The 23,172-nt window shown below is 34.7% G+C and overlaps 2 protein-coding genes and 1 pseudogene across 2 annotated transcripts in view; 2 read left to right on the plus strand and 1 right to left on the minus strand.

The window, feature by feature from the left end:
* LOC106138127 (complexin) overlaps positions 1–23,172 on the plus strand; it is a 276,922-nt gene that overhangs the window by 160,247 nt on the left and 93,503 nt on the right. Inside the window, exon 3 of the mRNA XM_060951063.1 lies at positions 5,845–5,929. Coding sequence (XP_060807046.1) covers positions 5,875–5,929 — 55 coding nt within the window. The 5' untranslated portion in view covers positions 5,845–5,874. The remainder of the gene's footprint in view (positions 1–5,844; positions 5,930–23,172) is intronic.
* Positions 14,075–15,730, plus strand: LOC132903256 (uncharacterized; annotated as a pseudogene).
* Positions 16,565–18,489, minus strand: LOC106133367 (uncharacterized). Its single transcript, XM_060951083.1, has 5 exons — positions 18,197–18,489; positions 17,980–18,112; positions 17,700–17,885; positions 17,200–17,326; positions 16,565–17,115 (listed from the first exon to the last, which is right to left on the minus strand). Exons 1-5 carry the CDS (start codon positions 18,244–18,246, stop codon positions 16,664–16,666), a joined length of 948 nt encoding a protein of 315 aa, XP_060807066.1. The 5' UTR covers positions 18,247–18,489; the 3' UTR covers positions 16,565–16,663.

The raw sequence follows: 23,172 nt of genomic DNA on the forward strand, positions 1-23,172 counted from the left end.
CCGATAAATTCTTCGACAAAACTTAAACAAATACCACGTTAAACAATCACGGAGCGTTGTAAAGATTAGAGTTGCCATAAATTTGATTATTTCCTTATAGAATGTTCGAGATTATGGCAAACTTCGTTAATTGATACTAACTCTGGTCAGATGAACTTCTTCGGGGCTTTAAATTAAATCATTTTGGTTTCTATTATTTTACTGAGATTATTTTAAAATCGGGACGGAAAATACTAGGTAATTACTTCCATAATACTCTTCCCGCAGAGATTGTTAACACCTATCAAGGGAAAGGCTTCTGAACTTTCATCATCTACTTTTGTCATAACTGAAAACGACATCCATGGAAATAGAGATAGAGGGATTCTTTTCTTTTTTATACTAGTGCCGGGAACCACACGGTCTAAATTAAATATTGAATACAGCAAATGCTTTTCGGAAATTCGCACACTCTCCGCCGCCGTGAAGAATTGAAAATTCGGTCATAATGACATTTTAACGATGCCCCGAGTGAAACCGGGCGGCGACGCCCTCCTTGACGCCATTTTGATTGATACGGCGTTAGAATTTAAGTATACGAGTATAATGTAGTTCACTAGCATTTCCTTGCGACTTTGTTAATTTTATCACAACTACTAAGTAAATAAAACAATAATAGTATTATTTGTTCTTCCATATGAGTTATATCTACTTGGCCAATCTTTATTTAATTTTACACAAGTCAGTAGGTGTATTATTGATTTTTTTTAAAAGATTAAGTAAATTAGTATCTTTGTAGCTGTAAGAGTTATTAAAGAAACAAATTCACTTCCTTGTTCATAATGCATGATTCAAATTACGATACTTTTATCGAGGATCTGTAATTATTTCTGTTAAATTTCAATTAACTGATTTAATATTGTATTATTACAATCGCCATCTAGCGACGACATCTATATGTAAAAATAAAGATGAATACTACATACTAAAACTATGCATAAGCGCTAGATGGCGCTAGTTTCTTTGTCAATTATTAGTAATTTTTTTTTGATAGTGTAACATTTATCATTTGATATTTACAAATCTTTATACCTTGCAAAGTAGACAGAGCAACAGTCTGGAAAATACTGCTAGCCCTTGAGATTTAAATAATGACAAGTTCCTAGATAATTATATAAAATAAAATATATTTGATCATCTAAATTCTAAAGAGTTAAGTTTTAAATAATAAATGCCACAGTTTTTAAACTTATAACTTGTAACAACTTTAACTTTAAATTCTCCTCATAATGATTAACGACACAAGATCCAGATAACTTTTAAGTGGCCGAATAAAAATGGCGCAACTATAAATTTTCCCGCTTAAATCTACACAGTGGAAATGGAACTTTAAGCCACAGATTCAGAGTTGAAATTTGTTCGGAACTTCTTCATCTAAGTTTGGAGTCCGACAAAGTAATAATTTTACAGATTTTTAGAATGTTAGAAATATATCTTTCGGAAGGGATTTTTTATTTAATAGTTTCCGGGGTTACTAGAAAAGTAGCGTTTTGATTTTTTCTTCGCAACTACTTTTCCAGAAACTTGCATTTGCGCCTATCTGTGGAATTTTACAAATAGATAGACAGAGCCATCAGTCTCGAAAGAATGACATGCCACGTTCAGCTGTTAGGCTTAAGGATAGAATTCAGATTCTCATAGTGGCAGACGAATATTTAATTATGAAAGCATTAATATCGCGAATTATAAAATATTGTGTACTAAATACAGTTTAAAACGATCTAATTTACATACGTTACACATGTTAAACCACTTTGAAATAACATAGAAATCTCGTTAAACTCACTAGCGCTGGTAATTAGGTCGTCCACATAAGCTGAGTATATTTTGTATGCAAAACGCTATTCTCCGAGAAATGCTATGAAATTATTTTTAACGAGCGAGGTTTTTTCGTTAAAAATAGTAAATTTTATGCGCTTTTTACGACTTTAAGCAAGATAATGCCTTTGTTGTGATATCGTTAAATTGTCGAGGTAAACAAGGAGATTTGAATTTATGATCGGACTAGCGATTCAACCAGACTTCGCTCGTGAACAATGTATTCTCTATCCCTACTACTTATAAGACTGAAAGGCCATATTTAGCTCGATGGCTTAATGGTGGAATTAAGACTTAGAGTAATAAGTATATTGATAGCTCATTGCCTGAAAGGTGAAACCTAGCTTTCCATTTTGCAATCGCGGGAAGAGATCTAGCTAGCATTCACAATGTATTTATTATTAAGATAAGATTGTGAAGATTGTTCTTGATAAAGCTTTGCAATAATATAACTTAGACATTGAAATAACTTAAACAAGATGTAAGGTGGATGAGGTCGCGGGCAAAAGTAAATAGTACAAAATCATTTATATCAAAAAGTACGCAAGTAAATCGGTGGAAATAAATTTCTAATAACATAAACATTAAAATAATTTATTTAACCTTTGCCAAAAATATTGCAAAGTATCAAAACTGCTTGTTCACAGTTACGGTTTGGTTGTCATGGCAACGGTGTGATGTCGATCACAGCGCCGCGGTGGCCGTACCCATAACTATTTACAACGGTACAAGACTAAAAGGTTCATGGGGCGGCCGGTAGATGGCGAACTAAATATAACTACCTTTTGGAGTCTAAATATCCTTATTTATCATAAATTTACAATAGATTTAATAGAAAAAGATGTTGATGATAAAGAATTATCAGAAAATTTCTTATAATAATAAAAATCATAAATAAACACTTTAAATTTCTAAAATAAATTAAAATTCGGGGCATTCACTCTCTGTTTATGAATTATTTAAATTTGACATTAAATTTAAATTTTTATTACTTAAATTTCAATAATATTGCAAATAATAAATGAACAGACACTCTATTGTTTTGTTTATTACATGTATTCAATTGATTGATCTTCGTTATGCGCCATAGTGATTGTTTCTTTTTTTTTTTATTTGAAATTCGATGTTTGGCTAAAGCCAAAAAGTTATGAAATCCGCCATTACAACATTGAAGTCTCAATCCAGCACAGTAAATCACACATTATGAACACTTTACGGCCGCACGTCCGTACCATCCGTAAGTTTCATTCCGGAAATTATTATACTTTGAGCGAAGCTAAATTTATATAGATTTGAGCAGCTCCGACCGCTTGTGGTTAAGTCTCGTAAAATTTAAACCACTCAATTTCTGACTTGAATGTAGTGAGGTGAGTAAGGGAAAACTTTCGTTTGTTTGTTTGTAATATCTTTATTGCATAGAAATTTATACATAAATACATACATAAATACATATGGTCACGTTTATATCCCTTGCGGGGTAGACAGAGCTGTAGACAGTGTTGAAAAGACTGAATGGCCACGTTCAGCTATTTGTCTTAATGATAGAATTGAGATTCAAATAGTGACAGGTTGCTAGCCCATCGCCTAAAAAAGAATCCCAAGTTTGTAAGCCTATCCCTTAGTCGCCTTTTAAGACATCCATGGGAAAGAGATGGAGTGGTCCTATTCTTTTTTGTGTTTAGTTTTTAATTAGCTCAGAAATTTACACAGTAACAAGAAAATAGTACATAGTTATAAAAGAAACAAATCACTTGCAATGGCGGACTTATCCCATGAAGGGATCTCTTCCAGTCAACCGGCAAACAATGAAGGAACTAGTTTCGTCTGATGCAAAACAAAAATGATGACTATATCCAACTATGTACAGTCATCAAAATAAATGCTTAGACAGAATTTTGGAAGTTAGATTTTTACACAAAGCGACTCCCGTCTGACCTCCACAATGTTTTACAAGGGGTAGAGATAATTGTGCTTATTCATTTAGTCGCCTTTTACAACTAATTACGGCATTTTAGAATAGGAATTCTCCGTATCTTTCCATGAACATCGTAATAGGCAAATAATGGAAAGATTCCATCATAAAGTCATAAAGCTAAACGCTTAATTCAGTCTTTACAAAACTGTTTGTTCTGTCTACCCCGCAAGGCATATAGACGTGACTATAAGTACTTATGTATAATATAATCGATTCGGTTCTATTTTTAAACGCACAAAATGATTGCGGTAAGAACAAAAGGGATTTTAAATAAAATGGAGCTAGGAATCGAAATGTGATGGGTTGGCAATTAGCGGTGCCTACTTACTGATATTTGAAAGCGTATAATTGGCAGAGATTACACGTACCGACTCGGCTTGAGCTGTTATCTTTTGAACATGTTCTCGTTAATAATAGTTAAAATGCCTGTAAAAGGGGGCTAAGTTATAAGCCCCATTCCTAATTTTTAGACCAATGTACCTACACTTAGTTGGCAAATAAATATTTAAAATAGTGAATATAATTTAAGAGTATAATATTATAATTTACTTATTTTTGTAAATTGAAGTCCGGTGAAAATGCTGCAGTGTAGTTTGTTGCTGCTGCACTGCTTTTTCTACACATGCGCTTTGGAAGCGGAAGAAGTTATAAATAATTAGATTTAAGTGATGTGACGTCAATAAGTGATAACTCGTATCCAATTTTGAAATCTATTCTAAGTTATATAGCATAATACATACATAAATTTGATCACGTCTTTATCCCTTACGGGGTAGACAGAGCCAACAGTCTTGATAAGACTAAAAGGCCACGTTCGGCTGTATCGCCTAATGATTTAATGAGATTCAAATATTGACAGGTTGCTAGCCCATCACTTAAGAGGATCCCAAGTTTGAAAGCCTTTCTCTTGATAGATATTTACAATTTATATAAGTATTATACATACATACATAAAATCACGTCTTTATCCCTTGCGGGGTAGACAGAACTAACAGTTATAAAAAGACTGAAAGGTTTAGCTATATGATTTTATTGAATTGAGATTCAAATAGTGACAGGTTGCTAGCCCTGAAAGCCCTAGCCCTAGCCTGAAAGAAGAATCCCAAGTTTGTAAGCCTTTCCCTTAGTCGCCTTCTACAACATCCATGGGAACGAGATGGAGTGGTCCTATTCTATTTCCCTTGGTGCCGGTAACCACACGGCACAATAATAGATATATAATATCGGACGAATTATTAGTGGTTCACGAATGCCGCTACAATTAACACAGATAATGCGATAATTAGCTTCACTGAATCATATATTATGAGCTGACGTTATTGCTTTAATGGAGATTATTCGGATAATTCTATAAAGACATATATATAATCACGTCTATATCCCTTGCGGGGTAGACAGAGCCAACAGTCTTGAAAATACTGATAGGCCACGTTCAGCTGTTTGGCTTACTGATAGAATTGAGATTCAAATAGTGACAGATTGCTAGCCCATCGCCTAAAAGAAGAATCCCAAGTTTATAAGCCTTTGGCTTAATGATAGAATTGAGATTTTAATAGTGACAGGTTGCTAACCCAACGCCTAAAAAAGAATCCCAAGTTTGTAAGCCTATCCCTTAGTCGTCTTTTACGACATCCATGGGAAAGACAGGGAGTGGAGTTAACGTTATTGCCGGTAACCAGACGGCACATTTCAGACACTTTATTTTTCTACTTACCACGATCCCTGCATATTTCTTTCGTTTCATCTACATTCATAACTTGCATGCAATACCTTTCTTCAGGACTTTCTCAATTTGAACGAAGTACTTATAAACCCCACATTCAAACATATAATCACGTCTGTATCCCTTGCAGGGTAGACACAGCCAACAGTCTCCCAAAGTTTGAAAGGCCGCGTTCAGCGAAAGAATCCCAAGTTTATAAGCTTATCCCTTAGTCGCCTTTCACGACATCCATGGAAAAGAAATGAAATGGAACATCAATTTATTAACAACAAAAACAATTTTGTTACAGGTGCTAACCGGAAACCGGAAGTAAGACAAGATGGCGGCGTTCGTGGCCAAGCAAATGGTGGGCAATAAGCTCAGCGCAGTTAAAGGTAAGATTCTTTCTTTGCAATACTAATGGCTACGAACATAATTATTTTATGAGATATCATGAATTAAAAGAAAAATATAGGTACATACATACATACATATGGTCACGTCTTTATCCCTTGCGGGGTAGACAGAGCCAACACTCTTGAAAAGACTGGTAGGCCACGCTCAGCTATTTGGCTTAATGATAGAATTGAGATGCACATAGTGAGAGGTTGCTAGCCCATCGCCTAAAAAAGAATCCCAAGTTTGTAAGCCTATCCCTTAGTCGCCTTTTACGACATCCATAATAAAGAGATTGAGTGGTCCTATTCTTTTTTGAACTAGTGCCACACGGCACATCTGATTTTATACTTGCTTCAAACTAAAAAATCCTACTACTATTATAAAGGCGAAAGTTTGTATGGATGTATGGATGTTTGTTACTCTTTCACGCAAAAACTACTGAACCGATTACCATGAAATTTGGTATGTAGGTAGCTGAAGACCCAGAATAACACATAGGCTACTTTTTATCCCAGAGTTCCCGCGGGATTGATAGGGTTTCCATGCGGACGAAGTCGCGGGCGGCCTCTAGTTTAAACATAATTTCGAGACATTCAATTGTAAAAGTTAGAAAATCTTTTTCAAAATTCACAATATCACCTGACAAAAGTGATTAATACAAGTTGAACGCCACAAATTGACAAAACGAAGTCGAAGTGTCAGCCAAGTTGTAGCCAGATAACGATGTACGTGATTCCCCTGGGATTTGGCCAATATCAGGAAAGAGATATCTCGTAATATTGTGATTGTTATATTCGGATCGCATTTGCTAAACAAGCGGTTCTGACTTGACAATTTGTGGTTTGAGGCGGGAGCCGCGTCTTTTGCAATTGCGGTTTTGGGTCAGGTAAAAAAGAAATAAAGGAATCTTGTAGTAAAAAAAACGAAGTTCTGAACGAGGAATGCACCGTTTAGAACTACGTTTTTTTTGCGTACATACCTATAAGTAGGTTCATAATTTCTTCATATTAGAATAGAATAGTAAATCTTTTTCAAAATTGGATACAAGGTATCACTTATTGACGTCACATCACTTAAATCTAATTATAAATACTACCACTTCCAAAGCGCATGTGTAGAAGAAGCGGTGGAACAAACTACACTGCAGCATTTTCACCGGACGTCAATTCACAAATTTTTATAAGGTGTCTCATTTTTCTTTGTCTATATGTAAGTGCTGATCTCGGAAAGTTGTGGACGGATTTTGTGCCTGTTTGAAATGTTGGAAAGAGGGTTTTCTGAGGAAGGTTTATATCTATAAATGGTACTCGTGCAAAGCCGGGACGTGTCGCTAGTATTATTACTGAAGTAGCACTTAGTTATTGACTCTGTGTAGCACAGCTTCGACAACGTATAAATTACACGGATGATTTAAGTAGCATGATGTGCCGTGTGGTTCCCGGCACTCAAGAAAAGGACCACTCCATATCTTTACACGAATGTCGTATAAAGCGTCTATGGGAAAGGCTTGTAGATTTAGTATTCGTTTTTTAGGTGATGGGCTAGCAACTTGCCACTATTTGAATATCAATTCCATTCTGCGGCCTCCCAGTCTTTTCAAGATTAACTCTGTCTATCCCGCAAGGGATACAGCCGTGACTATGACTACATACATATATACATCTAGACACGTCTATATCCCTTGCGGAGTAGACAGAGCCAACAGTCTTGAAAAGACTGAATGGCCACGTTCAGCTTTTTGGCTTACCTAATGATAGAATTGAGAATTCAAATAGTGACGGGTTGCTAGCCCAACGCCTAAAAAAGAATCCTTACTTTGTAAACCTATCCCTTAGTCGCCTTTTACGACATCCATGCTAAAGAGATGGAGTGGTCCTATTCTTTTTTTTATTGATGCCGGGATCCACACGGCGACTATGACTATGTATTTATGTATGTTTAAGCATATAGTTACAAAATTAAAAAGTGAACAAAACGTTTCATTTCATTTTAAAAATCAACACACAATTTTTCTTAAAAATATTAAAGAATAAGAAAAATTCGTACCATTAAAAATCTCTCAAAAATGGATATTAATTGGGCCGCTACATTAGTGAGGGATGAAACCGTCTCTCCTGGGAAATCGCGGGAAATTCCCGCTAAGCGTTGTGGGAATCATCTATTGAGCTAAATGAACTCTTTGACGTGCTAAGAAGGATTTATTGTTACCATTGTTCGTTTTTCAATGTACAATTGATTCTTTGACAGCTGATATTAGATTACTATACTATTTTTATTTAAAGTAGGTTAACTGCACGCTGTAGTGCAAGTGCCGTGTGGTTCCCGGCAGTTATACAAAAAAGAATAGGATTACTCCATCTTTTGCTGCCTATTTATTGGTGCCGGGAACCACACGGTAAAATTGGCAACAATCCACGTGGTATAAAATAGATATGTTATTTGTAAAAATTTTCCTAATTTCATTTTGTGTTTGAGTAATAATTTTGAATAGCTTGATAAATAACTAATTGTTACACGCGACTTCGTCCCCCTTAATTCTCTATTCTTTTGAACATTTTTTTTATCCCAATAGTAAAGCTGTTACTGAAGAGTTTTATTAAAAACTGTTCACTAGTTTTTGCGTGAAAGTATTAGACACAAGCACACTTAACTTGCATTTCAATATTAGTAGGAATTACTCAATAAATCTGACAAACCAATTACAGAAATTCTGTATCTTCAAAATTAATGAAAATCGAATAATGTTTATACGGTTTTCAAATTCCAATTCAATAAAAAAATGCAGTAATAATATTGACAAATGTTATCGATACTTAACCCAACCTTATTTTAAAGATACCTACATTAACGTACCTGTCATAAAAATTGTAATACCAAAGGACTCGTATTATTTCACATTCTAAGGTACTCCAGGTAGGTCCTACCCGTCCTTCAAAAAAATGTATTGTTTTTACTAATGGTAAAACTAGAAAAAAAACCACGTGGAATTAAATCCATTTTTATTATATTAATATTTATTCGTATTTAATCCACGTTTTTTTAATAAATATGTCTAAGAACACTCGCTTTTAAATCTCCTTAAATTCAAATCATTTTATCCGTTTGTGAGCTAAGGTGCCACAGACAGGCAGACAATCAGACAGAGACGTCAAACTTATAATGCCCCTCTTTTTTCATTGGGGGTTAAAAAAGGTTGGTTGAGGTACCATAAATCAAACTTGCGTTATTCTTTATAAAATTTTATTCTATTTTATTGCAATCATAAATTAATTCACAAAAATCAAATCAAATTCCAAAACTTAAATATGAAATTGGTTTCTTTTGTACAATATGTCAACACATTTTTTTTTTATTCCGTATAGAGAACATTTTTATTCATTATTTATTGCAATTATAAAACAATTTTCTTACCCATTTAGTTTATGCACTTATGCGCGTACACATATCAAAACTACAGAAAATAATTTACTCGTCAATTGTAAAAATCTAAATTTAAAATAACAAGCGAAATCGCAAATTAAGTACATTAATCTAAAAATTTAAATACATTGCCACATATTTAAGTATACTATTTAGAAAATATCATATAAAATTATTGTGTCATAAAATCTTTCATTTAATTAAATAAAAAACATAATATTAGATGAAATCTGTAAAAAACAGATAATGTGACAATTTAATAGTGTAATACCAATGGATGTAACTTACATTGGTATAACTATAAAATAACTAACCGATGAAAATGCTGCAGTGCGGTTTGTTCCGCCGCTTCTTCTACACATGCACTTTGGAAGCGATAGTAGTTAAAATTTGATTTAAGTGATGTGGCGTCAATAAGTGTTAGGTACCTTGTATCCAATTTTGAAAATAAATCTATTCTATAACTGCTAAAACTTTACTCAAAAAAGAAACTGTGTGTAATGCCGCTTATTTCTGAATTATAGTGATGTTTACGTTGGAGTCTAAGCTGTTATAGTATAAAAACAGTATATTTATATGTATATTAATTTAATATATTAGGTCCTTACATACGAAATTGGCGTTTGGTATAGGAGGAATAATCTATCATAGTTTGCAATTGCTGACAATAGACGCTTACAAGTATATTTTTGGGTCAATTTTTGCTTGGGGCAGGATTTGGCTGGCTGGCCAGGGTTCAACCATTGCGATGAGCGTTTCCGATTATCGTAGAGAATCCAGTTTTCATCACAGTAATGAAATGATTTGATATAAAAACCCTTCATTATTGTGCCGGTTCCATTTCGTAAACTGAGTAAGGCAAATGGAAAAATCAGAAGAAAAAAAAAACAAATGAAAGACGGTTGAAATAAACACAAATACATGTGTTAATTGCTGTATAAATTTAAATTTGGGGTTTCTAAGAGTTCGAAAGAGGAGAAATTTGTGATTAAAGTGGCCAGTGCAATATGCCAATTTCATAATCTTAGGACCTAAGATATATCAAATATTATTTTATAAATTCTTATGTAGTGTTTTTAAATGCTTTTAAGTGACAGGTTATATGGCACATTGCTTACAAGTTCCAGCGACACTATCCGCTTTACCATGAACAAAAGCAGGTCCATTCCTCCATTTGATTCCTCCATTCAATTTATTTTGTATCACATTAAAAGCAGAATCTGTATTACCATCTGTGGAATGCTGGGCTAAATTTTGAATGGAACCTGATGCGGTGCTTAAGTTATTAAATTCTGTTGAAATTGGTCATTGGTCAATACTGTTTTTGCCTCATTATTACCGTTATACTTTCGCTGAATGGATTAAAGAATGCAGCACAAACTGAGTTCAATTTTGAATCTTTTTTTTTTCGTTCGTATACTCTGCTCTTGATCAAAGTTAAACAGTGTTAGTTTCTCTATAATCGAGTTCGGTACCATCAGTGTTATTGCCTGCTGTCTTCATTTTACCATTTTCAATTTCGATACTATTAGTTATATCTTTTTTAGTTTCAATTCTTTTGGTTTGATCTGTGATGGTTTTAACATCGTTGGTTCCAGTTTTAGCTCCATTTGCGACGGTCCCGGAAAGCTGAACGTTGTCGGGATACTCTTGTGCATGATCAGTTCAGCTTCAATACTTTTTTTGTGCATGTATTTAATTGTTAATATTAACTTTTGTGCGTCTCTGTTCGCTTCTGATTGCAACACTTTAAAATTCTTAAATTTTGTGGTAGGTATCATATTTGTTCTGCGGTAGTTTCGGATTATGTCACTCGTGTCAAAAATTTCATCTTTAGTCGGGTCTCTCTCGTTTGTAGGTTTACTATATCCTTTTGATTGGTATGTAGTTTCTTCTAATTTCTTTAAAGTTGGAGATCAGGCTTGAGAAAAAGCAAGTCCATTGAAATCGGGTGATCCGGGTTTGATTCCACGTTCAGCTGTTTAACTTAATGATGGAATTCAGATTCAAATTGCGACAAGTTGCTAGCCAAAAAGTAAAATCCCAAGTTTATCAATTAACCCTTAGATCCCTTTTACAGCATCCTTAGGGGCAGCATTCTCAAGGGATATAGACGTGATTATATGTTTGTATGATTCCTCCATTCGATATGCTTAGTATCGGTTTGAAAGCAGAATCCGAATCATTTTCTCTGGAATACTGAGGCATACTTCCAAGGTAAACTGGTATGGTGTTATCATTATTAAATCTGTTATGACTATTCAATGAAGTTAATACCACATTATTACCGTTAAAATTTTATCAGAAAAAATCATTGACAGCACAGCAGTACAAACCGGTTTCCATTTTGATGTTTTTTTTTTCCTTCGCTCAGCGAACAAGGTAAGAGCTACGCATGGCGTTTTTTTACAACATCGAATCAGGAATCTAATGTCCGTTCTAATAGGTTGTTAACATAATATCACGTATTTATGCATTGCGGGGTATGAGATTCAGATAATGAAATGTTGGTTAGCACATCGCCTAAAAATAAAGATTTTTGACGCGGAGCGAGGCAGCGAAGCGGAGATGCGAGAATATATTGACCAAATGATAACGAACAATCTCCGCTTCGCAACCTTAAGGTACAATGACCTCACTTTCCTCCAAAACGTCCCCAAATCGATCAAGGTACGGACGTACCTACGTCTAAGTCTAGCCTGATTCAATATTCGTCCCGGGAAGGCCTAACGGATGCAACAATGTTCATCACATGTTCATTTACTATTTGATATAATATTAGTATCGAAATGATCAATTTATACTTATTCACATTTTTTTTTTGATATATATAATTAGATTTGAGAAATTTGAAAATGCTGCAGTGTGGTATGTTCTGCTGCTTCTTCTATACATGTGCTTCGGAAGCGGTAGTAGATATAATTAGACATAAGTAATATTGACGTCAGTAAGCGATACCTTGTATCCAATTTTGTGAATAAATCTTTTCTATTATTTCGTATAACTGTCACTATAACTTTCACATCATGAACTAAGCTCACTTACTACCTTATATTGAAAAAGGTATGTATGGCTTCTTCCATAATTTCTGATTTTGGTATTCAATAATTGTTTAATTAAGTCAAAATATGTAAATAGATTAACAGTTGTAACTAATTATCGTCTATTATTGTCAATTAATTCAATATCAATTCATTTATCAATGTCAAATTATAAAAAAAAACATGATTATAATGTATTAAATGGTACCTAAGTACTGTTGTTCAATACTATTCCTATCATTGCCTCTTTAAAATTAGCTTAGTCTATACCATTCGTCATAATGTAAAATAGAAATACATATGTTTTTGGATTTCATTTGTTTGTCACTCTTTTTTTCCAAAGAAATACATAATTATTTTTTTATACATTTCAACTTCATAAAACAAAACGCTTATCCCCCAATATTGTTATAAAAATGTAATTTTTTTAAATATCCCTTTTCATTCAGCCTTATACGCAAGTACGTTTAATAATTTCGGTGATATAGGTCTTCCTGTTTTCATTATGAGATGGAGCTTTTTAATAATCCTAATAGTATCCTCCCTGTCAGACTGGTCTGCAATTGGGGGGCATTCTGGTACAGTGTCACAATTATTACGGCTTTTTAGATTTGCCAAAGAAGCTATAGCCACATTCTTACCGTTATACGAGTACGTGTCGCTGGCCGAATGAATGAAATCATCACGAACCGGATTCAATTTGGGATCTTTCTTTTTGTACGTCTTGTTTTTACATTGAGTCAAGTTCAGCGATGTTGATGTCTTATTTGTCAGTTGCTGTGGCATCGGTGCTGGTGACACCTGCTTCACTGGTTTCAGTTCCGACACTTTTGGTTTTACCTTTTTCATTTTCATTTCTTCCGGTATGATCTGTGATGGTTTCAACACAATCGGTTCAGGCGTCAGCTCCGTCGGCGACGGCTCCAGAAAGCTGAAAGTTGTCGGTATATTTTTGTGCATGATCAGTTCATCTTCAATACTTTTTCTATACATGTACATTTCCATGTTATCTTTTGTGCACTCCTGTTTGGTTTTGATCGTGAACATTTTGAAATCCTTGTAGAATTTATTTTGAGGTATCATATTTATTCTGCAGTAGTTTCGTATTAAGGCGCTTGATTCGAAAATTTCTTCTTTAATCGGATCCTTTTCGTCTGTGGGTTTGTTATTTCCTTCTGAAGAAGAACCTTCTGATTGAAGGCAGTACTTGTCTGTAGAAATGTCTTCCATGTTTTCAACAAATTTTGGGAATAACAGGCTTAAGTAAATGTCGGGGAAGGTGTCTCTTAGGTACTGCGAGAGCGATGGGCCTTTGGCAACCAGTTGTGACTCCAGTTTACGGCTTTCGATTAATCGCTCGGGTGGAAGACAATTTTCCTGGAATCAGAGAGTATTGGATTAAAAAAATTTTTTGCTTTGTTTACACATATGTAAGAGATTTATGTTAACACTCGCTTTCCCTTCGCTTGCGTGAAAAATTCCAGAAATGCCTATGTAACTCGGTCTTTTATATATCAGAACCCTGAGTGTAAGTTTTCATTTGTGAAAAACGCAACTAGTGCGTTTGCGTTAAGTTCCAATTTTGTATGTAAACTTGAACAGCGCCTCTAGCGGAAACTATTAGAAATAAAATCACGAGTGTATTTGTACAAACTTTTACTAATGACGATGAGTTTCTGAACGTTTCGACTGCGTTCTCATTCGAAGTCAAGTTTCGTGTGTTTTTGCGAGTGTAAATGTTAAATTTGACAGTTTTAATTGTTTCACAACCGAAACGCGTTAGTAAAGTAAATCACTTGGCTTTTGGCTTGTGAAATCATACGTGGTTTGAAATAATTTGTTAATAGAGAAGGATATTTATGACAATGGCAGCACGTAATTTTTTTGCCTGGAAGTTATTAATGGCTGCAGAAACTCAAGACAGCAGAAACCAACTCCGTCAAAAACGACGAGCTTGCCGGTCGTCTTTTAATCCACTATGGGATATTAGTGAAGTGGAGTTTAGAAATAGATATCGCTTATCAAAGGAAGCATTTCTATTTCTTTGTGAAGAACTAAAACATTTAACAACCCTAAAGAAAACGCTGCAAATTAGTCTTCAGGAAAAGGTATGTACCTACATAGTCAGAGAGTTATCTTGGGCAGGTTTTACTTGTTAACACTAGTTTTTTTTTCACATAAAAAAACTAATGTTCATTTTTTTTAAGGTTCTGGTTGCACTATTTTTCTATGCAACCGGGTCTTACCAGCGTCCTGTAGGAGTGGCTAAAAGTCTATGCCAAAAGATGTGTAGCGTTTACATTCAGGAGGTAACACAGGCCCTTAATCATCCTGCGATGCTTGAAAAATACATATCTTTTCCAAAGACACAGACAAGTAGTCAGTCACAAGTAAGTACCAAATAATTCGCTATAAAAATGGTCAGCCTGGGGTCAAACCGGGACTTCCAAATTTAGTTATCTGTCACAAAGTTTAGGATGTTACAGGGACATTGCTTTTGGGTGATTTTTATTTTTGTTAATTTTAATTGTCTTTCTCACTGTATTTTTCAAATATAGTTGTGATGGTGTGTGGTGTATAAACTGCAAGTAAATAATAATAACTGAAATGCTCACTAGGAGCAATACATCTTAAAATATTATATCGTGTAATTCTAACTTTGACTATTTGTATCTATTTACAGATTTTTTACAAAGTATGGCTTGCCAGGTGTGATTGGATGCATTGATGGCAGTCATTTCAAAATATTTGGACCTCCAAGTGCAGAGGAACATTTATATTATTGTCGAAAACATTACCATTCAATAAATGTGCAGATGGTATGTTAAATTGAAAAATGAAACTATTTTTAATTAAATAATTCATTTCAAAATAACTCCAAGTACATACTTGTCTTTTTAGGGTGTGATAGTGATTGCAGAATTATAAATGTAAATGCTAAATTTGGAGGGCAAAATCATGATGCGTTCATTTGGGAGAACAGTAATGTTAACACCTACATGCAACATCTACATAACAGGGGTGAAATATTTTGGCTCTTAGGTGATTATATTTAACCCATACCTACTTTATGCAAAAAATGTTTATATTATTTTTTTTTTTACTTTAATGACAGTATTGATACATTTTTGTACAAAGACTAATTTTAAATTTCAGGCGACTCTGGTTATCCTCAACGTCCATGGTTGATGATTCCATTTCTGGAGGTGCACCCAGGGTCACCAGAAGCAAATTATAACCAAACACATATGAGAGCTAGAGTGCTCATAGAAAATACCTTTGGAAGATTGAAGAACCGATGGCGATGCTTATGCAAAGATAGAGTCCTACATTATAAGCCTGAAAAGTGTGCACAAATAATACAGGCTTGTTGTGTACTACACAATATTGCACTTGATTAAAAGGTAGCAGAACCACATAATTATGGTAAGTAATAGATTAAATAAGTTAGTAATTAGTGCATTTGGGACTAGCAGTTGAATGTTTTCATCTTGTAGGAAAGTTGACTGTAGGTTATTTTTTTAACAACTTCCTGCCTATCCTAGGGTATTAATAAATTGTATTTTTTTTTTCAGATTTCAATGTACCTCCCCAGCCGATTGAACATCTCAGGGAAACAAGAATCTCAAATGAATTAATACGAGGAAGGGCTTATAGGGATCAATTAGTTAGAAAACTACAGAATTCACAATAAAATTATCAATTTCTATGTGTAGTATGTGGTGATCCTTGGCCCATCAGGCATGATAGGGACCAATACTGTTACATGAGTTTCTTTCGGCGTTTCTTCTCAGCAGTGGTCGTTCCGAAATGCTAGTAGTTTGTAGCTTTGATAATATTACATAATTTTATTTTTTTAACATGAAAAATTGCCTGTGAAGGTCTAATTTCTGAATAAATGCTTTGACTTTGACTTGGGAGAAACCTTTGTGGACACCAACAGTAAGTGGACGTCCTTCTGCTGAAACGATGGATGTTTTAATAATGAATAGGATTTTATTAAATCAATATCCTTAAAATGCCTAATATAAGTAAATAAATGTCATATACCATATGTTGAATTTTTTATTTTTGCTTATTACTTAATACGTATACAACAGCAAAACTTAAAAAAAATGTAACCATGCAATATTACCTAATTACGTACTAATTAAAAAACAATGACCTTTTTTTTTATTACCTAATAATATGTTAGTAAAACAGTAGAACTTAAAAAAAAATTACCATGCAATATTACCTAATTACGTACTAATTTAAAAAAACAGTGACCTAGTCTCTTAAAAATCTAGAATCAATTATTCTATTCAATGCAGCTATTGCACTCATAGTTACATCCTGCCATCGATGTTGTGCCTCAATTTCTTTTTCTTTAATGCGCAGCTTTTCTCTCTCGAGTTCTATTTCATCCTCATGTTTTTTTCGGAGAAAATATCGCCATTCCTCATCGGAAGATAAAAATTGCTGCGTTGCCTGCTCAATGTGGGAATGTGGTCCGACAAGGCGCCTTCTCGGTGAACGAGCACGGCGTAATGGTGAACCGTGCCGACGACGAGGTGTCTGCCCTCGTTGAGCTGGCTGACGATGAGCTGGTGCAATATCCTCCTGGTGAACTGGCGGTGGCGTCTGCGTCGGTGGTGGTACATGAGGCTGGTGTGACGGTCCAGCCTCATTCCAAACATCATGAACTGATTTTTCATTAGCAGGAATTTCAACATGAGTCACTGAAACAAAAATTGTTTTATACATAAAAATCTCAATTTACTTAGTTACCTTGATATCACCTCAAATAATAAATACTAACAAACCTCTTGAAATTTCCCCAACTTCTGGTAATGAAAATATTGTAGGGCTCTCTGATGATTCGAGGACGACATGGGGCAATGTTTCAGGTAACGATAATGTCCTGTCAGTATCCCCTGTTACATTTGGTTCCTGTCAAAATAATGTTTATGTATGTAAAAAAATAATCCGTTTTTTTTAAATAAAAGTTGAAAATATTTTATAATTAATTTATTAAATAAGGCACTCTTTGATGGTGAGATTCCTGATCGGTGGGGCAATGCATTGGTGATATTATTGCATAAAAAGGGTGATACTACTCTTAGTTAAAAGTGGCTTATTTCTCCATGATTATATTCAAAAAAATCCCACAGTCCACTTGGAACCATATCTTAAAAATAAAAAAGTTGTGCTTCTAAAAAGAGAAGCTTCTTGAGTTATAATCATACTAATTGATAACACAGAGAGCTTTTACATTTATAAGTAAGTATTAGATATGTAAAGAAGGTACAAGAAAAAATTTAACCTGAAAAAAGCCAGCTTCAGGCACCCCCATCAGACCTGTAGCAGCTTGCGGCCCGATTATACTGAGCACTCGCTCCTCCAGCTCAGAGAGTCGGATTTGTAAAGCAGGCCCACCACCAGTACCTCTAGCACCCTTATTAATTTTTGCTGCTTTCTTTTTAGTATTATTTTTTAAGTCACTCCACACCTTTGAAATGCATTAATACATTAAAGTCAAATATGTCAGGAATGTTAAGTAAAATATTAAGTACCTACCTATTTTATTACACGAATATACTTACTTTTTTCCATTTCTCTGTTGTTTTTGCTTCACCTGTTGCATCACCATTCAACAAATCGGTCAGACGGTCCCAAGCTTGGATTGTTTGGATCCTTCCACTAGCATTTTTAGTGGGTTTGTTTATATCACCATGTCTGAAATAAAATAGGTAAAGTTTCATCTAGTACTCTTTCAACTAGGGGGTAATAGGAATGTATGTAATTCATTAAGGTACTTACTTTTCTATAAAATTAACAAGCATTTCAAATTGAGACACACTGGTTTTCATTGTAAAAATGAACTATTTAACACTTTTAAATTTTACGACAAAACTTTGGACGCGGAATGTAGAGCGAAAAGCAAACACTTAACTAAAGTCAAGTACCTAGTTGGGAGTTGTTTGTGTTTTTGTAAAAACTCAAAAACGGCGCGAACTGCAGTTGTCTTCTTTACTCTTGCAGTATAAAATGAAACCAAACATATTCATTATTACTCCTATAAATTAAGAAGCTTCAGGCAAACGGGAGTAAGCATATTTGAAATGGTCACTTCGATTATGTCGTATAATTTTAAAGTTGTATCATGATTACCAACCTTCAAAAAGTAGCTATACTTTCCACGAAGTGAGCGTACGTAAAAAATAGTGAAGCGTCATGTTCGCAGATACACTCGCACGTTATGAAAAAACGGATAGATGGTAGTAAGCTCGAATAACGTGTTCGAAGCGTATTCAAATTTTAAACAAACAGTTACACTTGAGGTACAGTACCAAATTTGCGTGTGGTTCCCGGCACCAATACAAAAAAGAATAGGACCACTCCACCTTTTCCCATAGATGTCGTAAAAGGCGACTAAGAGATAGGCTTATAAAATTGCGATCCCTTTGTTTTTGGGCGATGGGCTAGCAACCTGTCACTATTTGGATCTCAATTCCATCATTAAGCCGAGAAGCTGAACGTAGCCTGTCAGTCTTTACAAGACAGTTGGCTCTGTCTACCCCGCAAGGGATATAGACATGATTATATGTATGTGCCGTGTGGTTCCCGGCACAAATAGAAAAAATAAATAGGACCACTCCAACTCTCTCCAATGGATGTCGTTAAAGGCGACTAAGGGGTAGGCTTATATAATTGCGATTCTTCGTTTAGGTGATGGGCTGAAACCTGTCACTGATTGGATCTCAATTCTATCTTAAAGCCAAATAGCTGAACGTGGCCTATCATTCTTTAAAATACTGTTGGCTCTGTCTACCCCGCAAGGGATATAGACGTGATTATAATGTATGTAAGTATGTAGATGTTGAATTTGAATTTGCTTACATTAGTTTCGAGATAATGGTAGTAATCGCAGACTTTTAGGAAGTCGTTCGTCTGGCCCAGACATGACCACACGAGAAAGGATCTCATCAGGGTTAAGTCTGAGTATTTCGGAGGCAGGGGATCCAGTAGGGGGTGCACCCCGTCGTCGTCGTAAACGTCGTCAGCGTCGTCAACGTCGTCAGCGTCGTCAACGTTGTCGAGGTTCAAATGTGTTTGGTCGCATGACTCGTCCTGAAATAAATTAAATGAATGAATACGGGACAGATTGCACAGATTTTGTTAGCCTCGAAGTAAGTTCGAGACTTGTGTTACGAGATACTAATCCTATATTTTATGATACATACTTGTGCCGTGTGGTTCCCGGCACAAATACAAAAAAGAATAGGACCACTTCCTCTCTTTCCCATGGATGTCGGTATTTTCCTTGCAGGGTAGACAGAGCCACCAGTCTGAAAGACTGATAGGCCATGCTCAACTGTTTGGCTTGATGATAGAATTGAGATCAAAATAGTGACAAGTTGCTAGCCCATCGCCTTAAAAAAGAATCCCAAGTTTATAAGCCTATTCCTTGTCGCCTTTTACGACAACCATGGGGAAAAAATGGAGTGGTCTTATTCTTTTTTTTATTGATGCCGGGAACCACACAGTTAGGTGCCGGAAAAAAAATAACTTATGAAAATTAAATTAAAAAAAAATCTGTTACTATTTTGTTGGCCTTGTTGAAAATTTTTTGACTTTGTTTAACATAGTGATACCCAAATATCCTACTAACATTATGAAGGAGAAAGTTTGTAGTGATATTTATATTATTATTTATAAAAAATATACATATGTTGACCGATTCCCAGACCTACTCAATGTACTCAAAAAATTTCATGAGAACCGGTCAAGCCGTTTCGGCGGAGTACGGGAACGAACATTGTGACACGAGTATTTTATATATAAGATATATTTTTTAAGATAAAGGCTAGCAACTAGTTACACCCAAATAATTATAATAATGTATTTATTTTTGTAATTTATTGTTTTATAGTAAAACGCATTCATATCAAATTACAATTTAAACTAAAAGAAAAAAGATCACTAACTCACCATTTCACAACTTATAAAATAAGATGCACGTCACAAAAAATAATAAATATATTTAATTATCTAATGATAATTAGTAAATTATTCTGCACCACCGCCGACCAAAAATTCCAACAACTGATTACAGATGTTCGAAAAATTTACGTTTCTAATCAAAAATTATTCAACTACCTTCATATTGTAAAAAGGACTAGTATTTCACTGATCTTGAAAGTGTACTGCTAATTCAAATTTAATTGCGATATTTTTAGAAGCACTTCAAATTAGAACGAAATGTCTTTGTTATTTATTAAAGAATTTCTAGTCCAGCGTACTTGTATTATACACGTCAGTGGTCACGAGTATATTTAATTCTACTCGACAGTAAAATATTTTTAGTAAAAATCAAACCATTTTTTTTTTTATTAAATGAAGTATTATGAAACGTTTTAACAGAACAATGCAGTTTTCTTCTTAATTAACATTATACAAACTTACATTACCATAACTTACTATGATAATATACCTGTCTACTGAAATCATAAACCTACACATATATTAACCAAACAAATATATTAACAAAACAATTAATTAAATGTGGATTTAAAAAATAATATAGTAGGAGTCTAGGATGAAAATGTTAAAATTACAGTCTGGGATTAAAATGTCAAGGTCAATGCACACTTTTACTAATCCTAACTAACATTATAAATGCGAAAGTAAGTTTTTTTGTTTGTTTGTTACCTCTTCAAGGGTTATCTTCTAAATAAATCTTCTTGAAATATCAGTTATACATAATTAAGAGTGTGGAGAAGGATTTAGGGTACTTTTCGTCTCGGTAAAAACTGTAGTTCCGGATTCGCGAAAAACCTGTATTCTGTTGGCGCTAAAATTGGCGCAAAATTCGCGCGGATTAAGTTGCGGGTAAAAGCTAGTAACTATATAACAGTCTTATTTATAAACGTTACTTTAATTTAAGGACACACTTTAAGACATACTTAAGAAAAATCTCTGTTTAGAGTTAAACATTTTCTTAAACAGTGTCTTAAATTGCTGTCAAATTAAAAAGCCTCGGACGCCTGTTAAAGGGCTTAAGAAACAACATGGCGGACCAGTCACAGCTGATTGCATTTGACGCCGATGACCATTTTCTCACATCTGGCATCTTAATGACTATGGTGCGTTTTGTTTACATTTTTTGAAACTTGTCTTTCGTTTTATGTCAATTTTGTATTTCAATCAGTCTCGGTCGAACCTTGGTAAAAGCCACACGCTATTTGAGTTAACTTAAAAATCAGTAGTCGTCAACATTTTTCAAGTCAAGTTCCAAAGTTATCAAAGGTAGTTTTTATAATCCATAGCCATGAATACATGCAGTAGATGCAATGAATCGTTCAACGATGGTGTGCAATGCTCTTCATGTAAAAAGTTTTATGACTTCGCTTGTGCCGGAATCACTGAAGCAGGGTACCGAAAACTTGGGCCAGACAGAAGAGCCGTTTGGAAATGCACTATTTGTAAGAGCACTGTCAGTGGTAGTGGTGCTTGTGAAGAACCGATGTCTCTCGACAAAATCTTCAAAGAGATCGTGGATCTAAAGAAACACCTTTCAAGTCTCGATACGCTGAGGGATGATGTAAAAACTATTAAGAATGATCTCCAAGATCTTCGAGCCTCATGTGAATTTAACAGCAGCAAATTAGATGAATGCAACGGCAGAGTCGATGCTGTTGAGGAAAAATTACAAGATGTGGATCTCCTTAGGAATGAACTAAAGTCCACTCAAGAGGATCTTGCTAGATGTAAGCAATCCCTCGCTGCTAAGGAGCAATGGTCTCGACTTAACAATGTGGAAATAAAGGGAGTACCCCTGAAAAAAGACGAAAATCTATTCGAAATAGTAGACTCAGTTGGGAAGCACATCAAGTGTCCAATTCCCAAGCCATCTATAAACTATGTTGCTAGGGTACCACTGCATAATAGCAAAGATAAATCCATTGTGGTTAACTTCACCAATAGATACATGAAGGAAGATTTTGTGGCTGCGGCGCGATCTATCAAGCACCTGGCGGCCAGCGATATTGGTTTTCGGGACAGTGCGCAGCGCGTCTACGTGAATGATCATCTCACGTCGGACATGAAAAACTTGCTGACGAAGACTAAGCTCGCTCTCAAAGACAAGCTAGGATACCGATATGTGTGGGTAAAATACGGTAAAATACATGTTCGGCAAAATGATACCTCCAAAATCCACATAATTCAAACGGAAAATGATTTAAAAAGATTGTCTTAGACTGTTTCCTATTATATTTCATTGTAACCAATATTTTTTTATTATTGGAGCAATATTTCAGATACACAAAACTTTATTTACAGTGCATGTCACACATTTATTTTTATTGTATCATCTTTCTAACTCAACTGTTTAGCACCGCTGGCACACATTCCATAGCTAATGACTTCTTTTGTTCGCTCCCGAGCGTCTTTTGCTTATCGCGCTGCTATGCTTGTAGTACACACAGTCAATAATATACCCGTCTCACTTCTACTTGTTCATTTTAATTATCATCTTTATTTACCTATCCGCTCTATTCGCAGGCGAGTTTTTGCTATTAACTTGGCTAACTTATATTTATTTCCTTGCTACCGTACACTTTATATATTTTGTAACTATTCTATTTCTTATATTTATTCGTCCATTTATTTATGGATTACAGTTCATCGTTGAATATTTATTATCAAAATGTGAGGGGATTGCGAACTAAAACAGATATATTCAAACGAAATATATGCTCGGCTAATTATGACGTTGTAATTTTGACAGAAAC

This window comes from Amyelois transitella, chromosome 23 (assembly GCF_032362555.1).
Source record: "Amyelois transitella isolate CPQ chromosome 23, ilAmyTran1.1, whole genome shotgun sequence".
NCBI classification, from domain to species: domain Eukaryota; kingdom Metazoa; phylum Arthropoda; class Insecta; order Lepidoptera; family Pyralidae; genus Amyelois; species Amyelois transitella.

What these genes read in the sequence shown, in the direction of transcription:
- LOC106133367 (XM_060951083.1), bottom strand. Translation starts at nt 18,246, where the DNA reads ATGAAAACCAGTGTGTCTCAATTTGAAATGCTTGTTAATTTTATAGAA. An exon ending in CAACAGAGAAATGGAAAAAA is followed by an intron (nt 17,886 to 17,979) that starts GTAAGTATATTC and finishes TGCATTTCAAAG; the next exon opens with GTGTGGAGTGACTTAAAAAA. An exon ending in AGTTGGGGAAATTTCAAGAG is followed by an intron (nt 17,116 to 17,199) that starts GTTTGTTAGTAT and finishes TTTTTGTTTCAG; the next exon opens with TGACTCATGTTGAAATTCCT.